This window comes from Schistocerca gregaria, chromosome 5 (assembly GCF_023897955.1).
Source record: "Schistocerca gregaria isolate iqSchGreg1 chromosome 5, iqSchGreg1.2, whole genome shotgun sequence".
Taxonomy (NCBI): Eukaryota; Metazoa; Arthropoda; class Insecta; order Orthoptera; family Acrididae; genus Schistocerca; species Schistocerca gregaria.
In genome coordinates, this window is record NC_064924.1 from 459,561,583 (window position 1) to 459,574,623 (window position 13,041).

General features: G+C 43.5%; 1 protein-coding gene across 1 annotated transcript in view; it reads right to left on the bottom strand.

Moving 5' to 3' along the window:
* LOC126273104 (2',5'-phosphodiesterase 12) overlaps positions 1 to 11,130 on the bottom strand; it is a 49,349-nt gene extending 38,219 nt beyond the window's left edge. The window contains exon 1 of the mRNA XM_049976540.1: positions 10,110 to 11,130. Coding sequence (XP_049832497.1) covers positions 10,110 to 10,879 — 770 coding nt within the window. The 5' untranslated portion in view covers positions 10,880 to 11,130. The remainder of the gene's footprint in view (positions 1 to 10,109) is intronic.
* Positions 11,131 to 13,041: the final 1,911 nt, after the last annotated feature.

Sequence of the window (13,041 nt, forward strand, 5' to 3'; positions counted from 1 at the left end):
ATGCAGTTGGCCAGAGTTCCAGCATCTTGGACCAAAGACTGTTGGTGGATTTTTTTTTTTTTTTTTGGGGGGGGGGGGTAAAGTTTGGGTGGGTGGGGAGTTTGTTTTGTTAGTCTATTTGTTCGCGTATTATGATGTTTGGTGGGGTTTCAAATGTTGTTGGGTCAGTGTTATTTCTACATGTGTTGGTGGATGATGTTTTGGTTTCGGCACTTGTGGTTGATTTATGTATCTTAGGGGAAGCACTTTATTTCAATTTTTTTGGTATTGTCATTTGTATTTGAGCTATATAGGTCATGGGAACTGTCAGATTCTAATGTGTTGTCATAGCTATATGTGTTTTGGTATCATGAGCTGCTGTTGACATATATAGGTCAAGGGAAGTTGGTTAGTTGGTTTAAATGATGAGAAAAAGCACCAAACTATGAGGTCATCGGTCCCTTGTTACTTATAAAACAATGCCACAGGTGTGAGAATAAAACAGACGAGACATATAACACAAAATGGAAAGAAAGGAAAGACCACAAGAACGAAGGAAAGGCAACAAACACTACAGGAACAAGAGGACAGGAAAACAACAGAGATATGCTAGAAACAGCTAGAAGAGAGTAAAACAAGGAAGCAGATTACAGTAGCTGGCTGACCACGAAAATAAAAAGGAAAAGCCAGCCACCCTGCAACACATTAAAAGCTCCACCCTAAAAACACTACGGTGAACAACACACAGGGAAAAAAAGAGAAGATGTGCTAAGACTCAGATCGAAAAATCTCACCCTCACGGATGAAATGTAAAACCAAATCAACTGAGGAGGCGTTGTCTGATAAAATCAATGATAACGAGTCTGGCAAGCGAAGATGAAGTCACACGGCAGCCAAAGAAGGGCAGGGCAGAAGAATATGGGCCACTTTCAACCCAGCACCACACCGACACTGAGGTGGGCCTTCACGGCACAGGAGGTAACCGTGGGTCGTCCAGGCATGGCCAATGCAGAGCTGGCAAAGAAACACAGAGTCCCTGCGAGAAGCCCTCATCGAGGACTACCACACATTCATGGTCCCCTTAATGGCTCGCAGTTTCTTGTGCGTATTCAGATTTTGCCATTCCATCTCCCAAAGCTGAAAAACCTTGCGGTGTAATAACGAACACAGGTCAGTTGCGGGCATGCCCATCGCCAGAAGTGGTTTCTGTGTAGCCTGTTTGGCCAGCCTGTCAGCAAGTTCATTTCCTGGGATTCTAACATGACCAGGGGTCCATACAAATGAACACCACTGAACAACTGGACCGTTCCAGGGCACAGATGGACTCCTGGATGGACGCTACCAAAGGATGATGAGGGTAGCACTCGTCAACAGTTTTCAGGCTGCTCAAGAAGCCAGTACATAAAATAAAAGCCAGAGCATGAACGGAGATACTGAAGCGCATGAGAAATGGCCACCAGCTCTGCAGAGAATACACTGCAGCCATCAGGTAAAGAATGATTTTCAATATGGCTGATGTGAATTTAGGCAAAGCCAACATGACCATCAGCCATAAAGTCATCTGTGTAAACCACCTGAGAGCCCCGGAACACGTCAAGAACTGACAGGGGAGAGCCACAAGGTTAATGGAGTCCTTAGGGCCATGTAAAAGGTCCAGAAGAAGCTGCGCCCGAGGCGTACACCATGGGGCCATACGTGAATGGACCACAAGTAGAAGTGGTAAAGGGAAGGAATCCAGTTCGGAGAGAAGGGACCACATGCGAAACACAATTGTTAACCTCGACCTGGGCCGTCAACAAGGAAGACGGACTGCCACAGGTGGGAAAAGGAGACAGTAATTCAGATGCTTAAGAGAACTACAAATGTGTGCTGCGTAACTGGTGAGCAGTTGTGCATGTCTGATTTGGAATAGAGGGATCTCAGCCTCCACCAGTATGCTGGTCACCGGACCCGTCCTAAAAGCTCCTGCCGCTAGTCGAACGCTGCAGTGGTGCACAGGTTCATGTAAATGCAATGCTGAGGGCACTGCCGAACCATAAACCACACTCCCATATTCAATTCGGGATTGGACAAGGGCTTTGTAAAGCTGCAGCAGCATAGAGCAATCTGCATCCCAATTGGTGTTGCTCAGGCAATGGAGGGCATTGAGGTGCTGTCAGCACTTCTGCTTAACCTGATGAAGATGAGGGAGCCAAGTCAATCGAGCATCGAAAATCAGTCCTAGGAACTGATATGTCTCCACTACAGTGAGTGGATCATCATTAAGGTAAAGTGTGGGTTCTGGATGAATGGTAGGACACCGACAGAAGTGCAGAACACACGACTTTGCAGCCGAAAACTGGAAACCGTGTGCTAGAGCCCGTGACTGCGCCTTGTGGATGGCTCCCTGTAGGCAACGCTCAGCAACACCAGCACTGGAGCAGCAGTATGAAATTCTGAAGTCCTCTGCGTCCAGAGAAGGTGAGATGGAGGGCCCGACAGCTGCTGCTAGACTCTTAATAGCCACTAAAAATAGAGATACACTCAATACAGAGCCCTGCAGAATTCCATTTTCCTGGATACGGATGGAACTATGGGAGGCACCAACTTGGGAGACGGAAGTGTCATAGCGACAGGAAGTTTTGGGTAAAAATCGGGAGTGGGCCCCAGAGACCCCACTCATATAATGTCGCAAGGATATGATGTCACTAGGTCATGCCATTTGCTTTACGTAAGTCAAAAAAGACGGCAACCAGGTATTGCCATCTGGGAAAGGCTGTTCAGATGGCAGACTCAAGGGACACAAGATTATCAGTGGTAGAGCGACCCTGACAGAAGCCGCCCTGACATGGAGCCAGTAGGCCACATGATTCCAGGACCCAACCCCCTTCGCCAACGTACCATATGTTCCAGCAGCTTACAAAGAATGTTGGTGAGGCTGAAGGGCCGATAGCTATCCACATCAAGCGGGTTTTTACCCAGTTTGAGCACTGGAATTATGGTGCTCTCCCGCCACTGTGATGGAAAGATGCCATCGCACCAGATCCGGTTGAAGATGATGAGATGATGTCACTTGTAGTCAAGTGAGAGATGTTCAATCATCTGGCTGTGGATTTGATCAGGCCCAGGAGCTGTGTCGAGGCAATGTGCAAGGGCACTGAGGAGCTCCCACTTTGTAAATGGGGTGTTATTGGATTCACTGTGGTGTGTAGTGAATGAGAGGACATTCCCTTCCAGTCACCGTTCGAGAGTGTGAAAGGCTGGGGGGTAATTCTCCGATGCAGAGGCTCGGGCAAAGTGCTCGGCAATCATGTTTACGTTGGTAGATAACACGCCAGTTAGGGTAACACCAGGAACACCTGTTGGGATCTGGTACCCGAAAAGACATTTGATCTTTGCCCAGACTTGGGAAGGTGATGTATGGTACCCAATGGTCAAGACCTATCTCACCCCAACACTCCCACTTCTGCCGTTTGACAAGTTGGTGAACGTGGGCACGGAGCAATTTAAAGGCTATGAGGTGCTTCAGGGAAGGGTGCCACTTAGGCGGCTATAGAGCTCACTGACACTCCTTAATTGCTTCAGCGACTCCCGGCGACCACCAAGGGACTGCCTTACACCTCGGGTACCCCAAAGAGCGAAGTCTTGCATTTTCTGCCACAGAAACAATTGTTGTAATCACCTGCTCAACCATCACCTCAATGCTACCGTGCGGGGAAGATTCATCAGTAACAGCAGAGGTGAAAGTTCCCCAGTTTGCCTTGTTTAAAGCCCATCATCTGGGTAGGCATCCATGGGCCTGATGCTGGGGCAGTGACAGGAATATGAGGATGTGGTCACTACACAGGTCGTCATGTGCTCTCCATTGGATAGATGGGAGAAGTCCTGGACTGCAAACTGATAAATCAATGGCCAAGTAACTACCTCTAGCCAAAGTGAAATATGTGGAGGGCCCCAGTATTTAAGAGGCAGAAATCGAACTGAGACAGTAATGTTTTGACATCTCTGCCTCGGCCAGTAAGCACGTTAAAATCTCCCAAAAGTAGGAAAGGTTTAGGGAGTCGATCAATCAGTGCAGCTAATACATTCAGGGGTACTGCATCATCTGGAGGAATATATACATTGCAGACAGTTATCTCCTGTGTCGTCCTTATTCTGACAGCCAAAGCTTCAAGAGGGGTTTGAAGAGGCACAGGTTCACTATTGTCTGAGTTTAGGACATAAACTCAAATTCCACCTGACACTCGATTATAGTCACTACGGTTCCTGTAATCTCTCTTATAGCCGCGGAGGACAGGGGTCCGCATTGCTGGGAACCATGTTTCCTGGAGGGCAATGAAGATAGCATGTGTAAAGCTTAACATGCTGCCGTAGCTCAGCCATGTGGTGGAAAAAACTGCCCCAATTCCACTGGAGAGTGACATCTTCGTGAGACTGGGAAACCAAAGACCATTCAATGAGGCAGTTTACGCCTCAGAGTCACCTGCTGCCACTGACTTATTGCCTGAGCAATCTATACCCATTGTGTCTGAGGGTCCAGCGAGATCCAGGTCCTCAGTGGACACCAAAATCTCCACCCCATTCCCAGACGCAGAGCTTGTAGGTAGCAGTGGAGTGGGTGCCACCACAATTTCCTTGATCTTAGGGGTTTTCTTTTTGGATTTCTCTCACTGCTTCTTAGGTTTCCCTTGCTGGGAGGACTTCACTGGCTCAGTCTCCGGAACTGAAGATGAGCATGAAGACCTATGACCAGCTGCTTTTGGCCTCTTCAGCCAGTGGCAGGTGTCATCTTTCCCACTAGGAGAAATCTGGGAAGGCAGTGACCCAAGGGACCCCGTCCTAGAGAGAAGCCAAACAAGACTTATGCTTTTCCGGCTTAGAAGTGGGGAGGCCTGTCCCCGATGGTTGGGGGGTGGGGGTGGGGGTGGGGGGGGTGCTGTTCCTGAAGTAGGTGGTGCAGGAGCAACAGGGAGGGAAATGCCCCCCAACATCAAGGGGGCAGGTGTAGTCTTCTGGCTCTGAGAGGTGACTGGTTGGCGGAATTGATAGTGCCAGAACTGTTGTAGCGGCAGTGTAAGACAATGTCATACGCACAGGATGTAGGCGTTAAAATTTTCTCTTAGCCTCAGAGTCAGTCAGTCGGTCCAGGGTCTTGTACTCCATGATTTTCCTATCTTTCTGGAGAATCCTGCAGTCTGGCAAGCAAGGCGACTGGTGCTGTCCGCAGTTGACACAGACGGGAGGCGAGGCACATGGAGTATTGGGATGCGATTGGTGTCTGCAATCTCGATATGCAACGCTGGAAGTACAGGGGGAAGACATATGGCCGAACTTCCAGCACTTAAAGCACCGCATCGGGAGAGGGATGTAGGGCTTTACATCACAGCGCCAGACCATCACCTTGACTGTCTCGGGCAATGTATCACACTCTAAGGCCAAACGGTGGACACGCCGGACAAAATGTACAACTCGCCACTCTAAATTGGCATGCAGCTCATCGTCAGACTACAAAAGAAGGTCCGTGTTAAATATGATACATTGGACCATATTTAAGCTCTTATGGGGCGTGATGGTTACAGAAACATCCCCCACTTGTCACAAGCAAGTAATACCCATGACGGCACAGAAGATGCTGTTTTGATCGAGACTGACACAGATCTACTTTTGGATAAGCCATCGACCTCCCAAAACTTGTCCTCTAAATTCTCAATAAAAAATACTGAAGCTTCATTGTCACGAAACATTCCCCATCACCTCTCGAACATACGAGATACCGGAGTGAATAAGATCAGCTGTCATCCTTAGCCTGACGCTCCTCCTGTGGTGTGACCAGGGAGGGGAACAATTTGGGGTCGTACTTCTGTGCGCTGAACTGAGCTCGTGAATGCTTAGAGACTGATGGTGTTTCACCACCAGCAAGAGATGATGGACTATGCTTCATCGCGTGTCATCCACGCTGATGCCACCCACTCCCACCAGGGACCCTCCTCACAGGTGCCACCCAGTCGCAGCAAAGGCACCTGGCAGGACGGCCATTGCTGGCAGTCCCAATGCCCCAGGGGGATGGGCATCAACCCCTTGGCATACATGGGGAATTAACAGGGCAGGCATCAGCAAAGCAATCCCTGTGTGATCAGGCAGCTACAACCAACAGGGTACATGGCGGCCCCACAACGGACTGGCTACCGTGCTGGATATCAGATACAAAGAAGTCCATGATCATCGTCGACGCAGAAGGCGACACTGCATAGTGCATGGTGAAAATGCACCCAGGAAGGTGTCCTTGCCCGAGAGCTGCAGAATGGGCGGGACTGCAATGTGACAACAAGTGAGCTAAAGCTCTCAATGCATGATGGACACAATGCACCATGTTAAGACGGCCTTACCCAATCAGCTCACTCTTCAGGCAAATTTTGAAGAATGGAGGTCAAACACTACAAGGGACCATCACATAAAGGCCAAAATGTGCTTCTTACGACAGGCAGGAATACCTTGGGCCTATTCTAACCCCAGGTCCCTCTGGGGGGGGGGGTCAAGGGAAGTGTCCGATTCAAATTTTTGTTGATATAGGTGTTGGTTTTATGGTATCGATAATTTTTGGAGTAGTTGGTTTTTATTTTGTGGTATCGACAATTGCAGTTGAGCTACGTAGGTGAAGGAAAGTGACGGATTCCTGTCGATATTGTAAGTGTAGAAGAATTTGGGAATTTTGTGGTGTTTTTAGGTCACCATTTTGTGTAGTTTGGGATCGTGGTGTGCATCTGTATGTGTTTATATTTAGTTTGTCCCCACCCAAAATCCCCAATTTCCCACGCTGCTCCCGTTAGTTTGATTATATTTTTGGATGGAGATTTGTTTGTTGGTTTTATAGGTATTATTGTGTTTATGTAATGACATCATAGGCACCACATTGAAGATATTGAGAATGGTCGTTTCCACCATATTGGTGACGTCATGGGTCAAAGCAGATGAGTGTAATCCCACTTCATTTATTGCTGGAATTAAAAGTATTTCACTTTTTTTTTTTTTTTTTTTTGTGTATGTTCATGTGTGTAATGAAGTGTCATCATGGTGAGTCATCGTGTATACACTTGAAATTGGGGTGTCTGCCATGATAATTAAATCACAGGTCAAAGAACATGGGTGGAATCATAACTTTTGGGTAACCTCAGGTGGTGAAGTGCAGCGTGTGTCAGCAGAACATGCAGTTGGATACAGTTCCGGCGTCTCTGACCGGGGACAGCTACATGTGGCGGTGCCATAAGAACAACCTTTGGCACTCCATAAGGTGTGGTACCTGGATTGAGAGGTCTAGGTTGGGCATGAGAGAGATAGTGTTGAAGACACATTATCCTCCCATAGAGTATGAGAGGATGGTTTTTTGATTTGTCTCCATCTTGTAAGGAAGTTTGTTCTGAATATATTAAGTACAGGGGTAAGTTGAGTAGGCCTGGGTTGGTGGTGGAGGTTGTGAGCCGCAGTTTGGGAAGAGGAAGTATGGAAGTGGTAAGTCTCCGGTTGGCATATGGGTGTCCTGTTGTATCTGGGGTTGGTTTTTCAGACGTGTTTTTAGGGTTTTGGAGAGGAGCACAAAAAGGGAATTGGTGGGATTAATTGAGGAGTTTATAAAGGAGGGTAGCACAATAGTTTCCGATGCTTTTACATCTTATAGGGGATTGGGCCAGAGGGGGTATTATCATTTCGTTGTTAACTATAGCTTATATTCAAGAATTATGAGACTGGGGCATGTACAAATACGATAGAGGGTTTTTTTTTGGGGGGGGGGGGGCTAAGTCAGTTATTGGGAGGGGGAAGAGGCGCTCTTCTAACCTCTCATTTAGATGAGTACTGTTGACGGAAGAGTGTCCCTAGGGACTATTGCACTTTTCACATTTCTTAAGAGCTATTAGCAAAATGTATAAGCTGAAGGTGGGGGAGGGGTAGTATAATTGTTGGTAACGTTAGTGGAGGTAGGTGGGTGGGGGAGTGGTGGCTGTTTTATGATTACGTTGTGGAGAATCCGTTTTGTTGATTTTGGGGTGTGTGTGGAGGTTTTTGTGTGTGCGTGAGAAAGAGAGACAGAGGGTGGGGGGGGGGGGAGGGGGAGGGAGAGGGAGAGGGAGAGGGAGAGGGAGAGGGAGAGGGAGAGAGAGAGAGAGAGAGAGAGAGAGAGAGAGAGAGAGAGAGAGAGAGAGAGAGGGGGGGGGGGCTGTGTTGTGTGATTGTGGTGTATGACCTAGTGTGTAGCGCTGGAGCTCTTTTGTGGTAAGCAGTCATCTTTTTTTCTTTTTAGTGTATTTTTTGTGTGTTATGATGTTTGGTGGGGTATTTCTGTGTTGTTTGGTCAGTCGGTGGTATTTACTGCATGTGTTGGTGATTGAAATTGTGTTATTGGCACTTGGGGTTGATTTAGATACTTTTTGGGAAGTACTTGTTTAAATTTTTTTTGGTATTGTTAGTTGTTTTTGAGCTTTATAGGTGATGAAAAGTGTCCAATTTCAATATGTTGTCGAAGCTATGTGTGTTTTGGTATTGTGAGCTGATATTGACCTATATAGGTGAAGGGAAGTGACCAATTCCATTGCATCGTCGGTTTTGGTTCTGTGAGTCGCTGTTCACCTATATAGGTGAAGGGAAGAGTCTGATTCCAATGCGCGGTGGTCGTTATGTTGGTATCACGAGCTGCTGTTAACCTATATGGTCGAGGGAAGTGTTAGATTCCAATGTGCGGTCGTAGTTATCTGTGTTTTTGCTATTGACATATATAGGTTAAGGGAGTGTTCGATCCCAATTTGGTTTAGGTGTTGGCTTTGTAGGCTTGGAAGAGCAGTAGAACAGTGTGGATAGGGTCTTTAAAAGGGATAATAAGATGAACGCCAATAAAACAAAAATGGGAGTAATGAAACATAGTCGAATTAAATCAAGCAATGCTAAGAGAAACAGATTAGGAAACGAGATACTTAGCGATATGGATGAGTTCTGTTATTCATCCAGCAAAATAACTGACAATGGCCAAAGTAGATAAGATATAAATCACAGACTGGCTACAGCAAGAAAATAGATTCTGAGAAAGATGAATTTCTTAACATGTAATACAAATTAAAGTATTACTTAGTCTTTTCTGGAGGTATTTGAAATGCAGTCTTGTACAGAAGGAAAACATGGAAAATAAGCAGTTCTGACAAGAACGTAACAGGCGCTTCTAAAATGTGATGCTATAGAAGAACGATTACGATTACATGGGCAGATCAAATAACACGTAAAGAGATACTGAACTGGCGAAAAAGTAAATTTATGGCATAATTTGATAAGGGTTCACTTGATAACACACATCATGAGGCATCGATGAATTGTCAAACTGGTATGGGTGTGTGAATGATGGTTCATTCCTTAAATATTGTTACTACAAAGTCCTGTATGATGCTGTTTTTTCACAGTGAAGTTTGTTGTTACAGTATGTTTATATAGTTTAAGGATTCCATTACTAATATATTGGTGTGTGTTTACTAGGTAACAAGAGGTCCACTTTCGCTGTATTGCAGCTTAATTGACATTAATGAGTCCAGGAGAACTTCCATATTTTGGTGTTGCTGGTTTCTTTGAGAATACTATAGTTTGGTGGATAATTAACACCATGAAGTGTGGTTCAGATACAGGGGTCAACTGAAGATCTTGAATTATATTAAGAATTCGTCAAGAAGTAGTCAATGGAGTTTTGTTTAATTTATTGGATTTGTTTCCTATTTAAAGGGCAGACGGGGCTGTTTATTCGGTTTGTCCCAAAGCCACAAAATTTATGCGAGTATCCCCACTGCTTACATATTGGTTTTTAGAAACATTTATTTTTTTACGATGACGTTAGGGTTTGTTGTCTGTTCATTATGGTTGTATGAACGACTTGTTGGACGCTAGTTTGATATAGACAAATTGTCTATGTTTGCTATTTGAATGACATACCAAGTCAAAGCCGAACCCCAATATTGACTGTTTTGATTGCTTGTATAAAGGAGATGTGACGAGTTGATAGTGTTACGATGCGATGAAAAACTTAATGTAGACAACCAAGAGATAAAACATATGTTACACATAGGAGATCCTATTGTCACTCCTTTTTCACTCTCACATTGTTTCATCAAGTTTCATTACGATACCTCTCTTTTTCAAGTCGTGTAGACGTGAAAACATGGCGGTTCTCGAAGGGACATCGACCTGGTCCAGCTTCAACGACATTCTTCGACATTTCTTCTGCTACAGGACCTTCCACATCACCGTTGCTCGGAACACAAGAGAACTTCAAAAAGCTCCCAATGTCTTTAACTGTTGGCGTGTAATAATAACCACTCCCGACCTGTACACACTCAGAGCACGTTGATGTCGCACATCTGTACCATGTAAACTTGCTACTTTCCTCTCTAGCAAACAGCATTTTAAACTTCGCAGGATAAACAGGAAAACCTGCCATGATACTGGCTGGTAATTTCACTATATCAACAGACGGTGCATTCATAATAACAGCATAATCGACACCAGCAACATGTAAAGTAAGATTTTTCGAACATTTAAGAAGATCCGCACATCTAGTGTCTGGCGGTACAAGAGCACTATTTTTGAGAATTTCAACACGTACATTTGAAGACGTATCTTCTGTTTCCTTTTTCTTTTTCTTCGCTTTTTTCTGTAGAGCTTTCTCTACATTTGCAGAAACTCTGTTTGTCAAATCCTTAACACTCTCTGACACTTGCCGACTAAAATTGAATTGACGATTCACACCTAAGTCTGCATTTTCGAAATGAAATGTAACATGGAATTGGTCGGCTCCTTCCTCGTGCCTGAAATATGCAGCAGGCATCTTGCAGAGAGAACGTAGAGAAATTTTTGGCAGTGTTATTTTACGAGCCACCACCCAACCTCCACGCATCATCACATAACCTACATAGCACAAACAACTAACCAAAGTGTTTTCCAATTACACTGCAGACTACACAGTACACAGCACTTCTTGGAGCTTCCCCTTCCTCTTTGAACAAACCAACGAGGTTACCTACTTCGAACCAGTAAGCTCATTGCTCAATGCTTGGAACTACAGTCGCGACAATTCGTCTCGATTTTGTTGCATACTGCGCCAGCAGCGCCTCAAGCGGCCAATAAATTAAACTGGGAGTTCGGTGCGATCGTAAAAGCGAATAGTGGTAGTTTATTTTGATTTCTGCAGTAGGTTTTACAAGTGGGAGTGTTTGTAGCGCAATAAATTGCAGCAACAACAGGAAGACGACACCACAGCTGCCTTTTTTTTTTTAGGTTTCCCAAGGATCCTGAGAGGTATATACCATCATATTACTTTTATTTATTTATTTATCGATGTAAATCTCTATTCCAATTCATATATTGTACACAAGTTGTTGGACAGAAAACCTTTTTAGATATTGGCTCTTCAAATGGCAAACATACATTATTTAAATTTTTATTACAAATTGGATCTATACAGTTAATAATTGCAAATTTTTGAAATACTGTATATTTATAACTTATTTTCTGCATTATTACTATTATTATTATTATTTATTTTATGGCCTTCATTGGACCACTTTAGTCAAAAATACAAAGTTGTAAACAAGTTGTTACACATGGATACAATTTGGTTCAACAATAACTTCATATGATATTTAGGTAATATAATTATTACAGTCCATTCTTATATGAAAGGTGTTTGGCTCTTCTGTCTGCCCAATATTTCTTCATTCTTTCAGATATTTTCTTTCTTTCTTCATCTGAGACTACTCTTCCTGTACTCCTTTTATTGATTTTCATTTGTAGTCTGGTTTGTGGGTCTTCCAGTATTATGGTTTTCTCTGTCTTGTTTTTTAGGTCGTCTACTGTAATTTGGAGTTTTTTTATATCTTCCTTAATTTCTGTATTCCATTTAATGTCGCTCTTGCTATTCCACATTTTTTTTTTACTAATTCTGTTTTCTGCAGTTCTCATCAGATGTCCATAGAATGAGATGCATTTCTTCCTGATCGTGCTCATGACTGGTTCTATTTTCTTATATACTGTTTCATTTGATGCTATTCTCCAATGTCCATTTATTTTATACTCTTTATTTATACATGTCCTAATTAATCTTCCTTCTATTTTCAGTATTCTATCAATTTCTGCTGTATTAGTTGTTTTGAAGATAGTTTCAGCTCCATACGTTATTTCTGGTTGTGTAACTGTTTTATAGTGTTTTAATTTTGCATCTACAGATAGGCTTTTTTTGTTGTATGTAGTTTTGGTAAAGTATTTTGCGTAGTTCAGGTTTTTTATTCCGTTCTGCCATGATGGCTTCTCATTTTAAATGTATGTTATTGTTTCGCCTAATTATTTAAATTTATCAACAGTTTTGGTTTCTCCTATTGTAATTTTGTTTGCAAGTGGTGGATCAATTATCATAATCTCCGTTTTTTTTCTAATGATCTTCTAAGGCCTACTTTCTCTGCTATTTCTAGTAGTGATTTCACGTGTTGCCTGGCTTCTTGAAAGGTGTAGGCTAGCAGAGCAAGATCATCAGCGAATCCCAAGCAGTTTAAGCTAATATCATCTTTTGCACTTCCAATTCTTATCATCTTTGGATTGTCCTTGTACCATTCTCTCATTATGTATTCCAGTGCACAGTTGAACAGTAATGGTGGTGGGCAGTCACCTTGTCTTAAGTCTGTTTTATGAGGAATGGTTCTGAAATTTCTCCTCTAAACTTCACTTTTGATTTGGTTTTGCTTAGAGTGAGTTGTATTATTTTAATTAGTTTTGGATGGAGTCCTAGATTTCTTAAAATTTTTAATTTTGAAGGTCTGTGGAGACAGTCATACGCCTTCTTAAAGTCTACAGTGGTTTCCTGCAATTAAATATACAAATTACATTTTCTGCATAAGATACTGTGAGATTGAATAGTAGCACTTTTTCAGAAGGTAGGTTGTCACAGACTTTTTAAAGCTTTGTAGTTCAGAAAGAGATTTTATATGGCTTGGTAATCTGCTGTAAAGTTTTGTTCCTGTATGATATACACCTTTTTGGCATAATGTGGTGTTACAATGATTAACATGT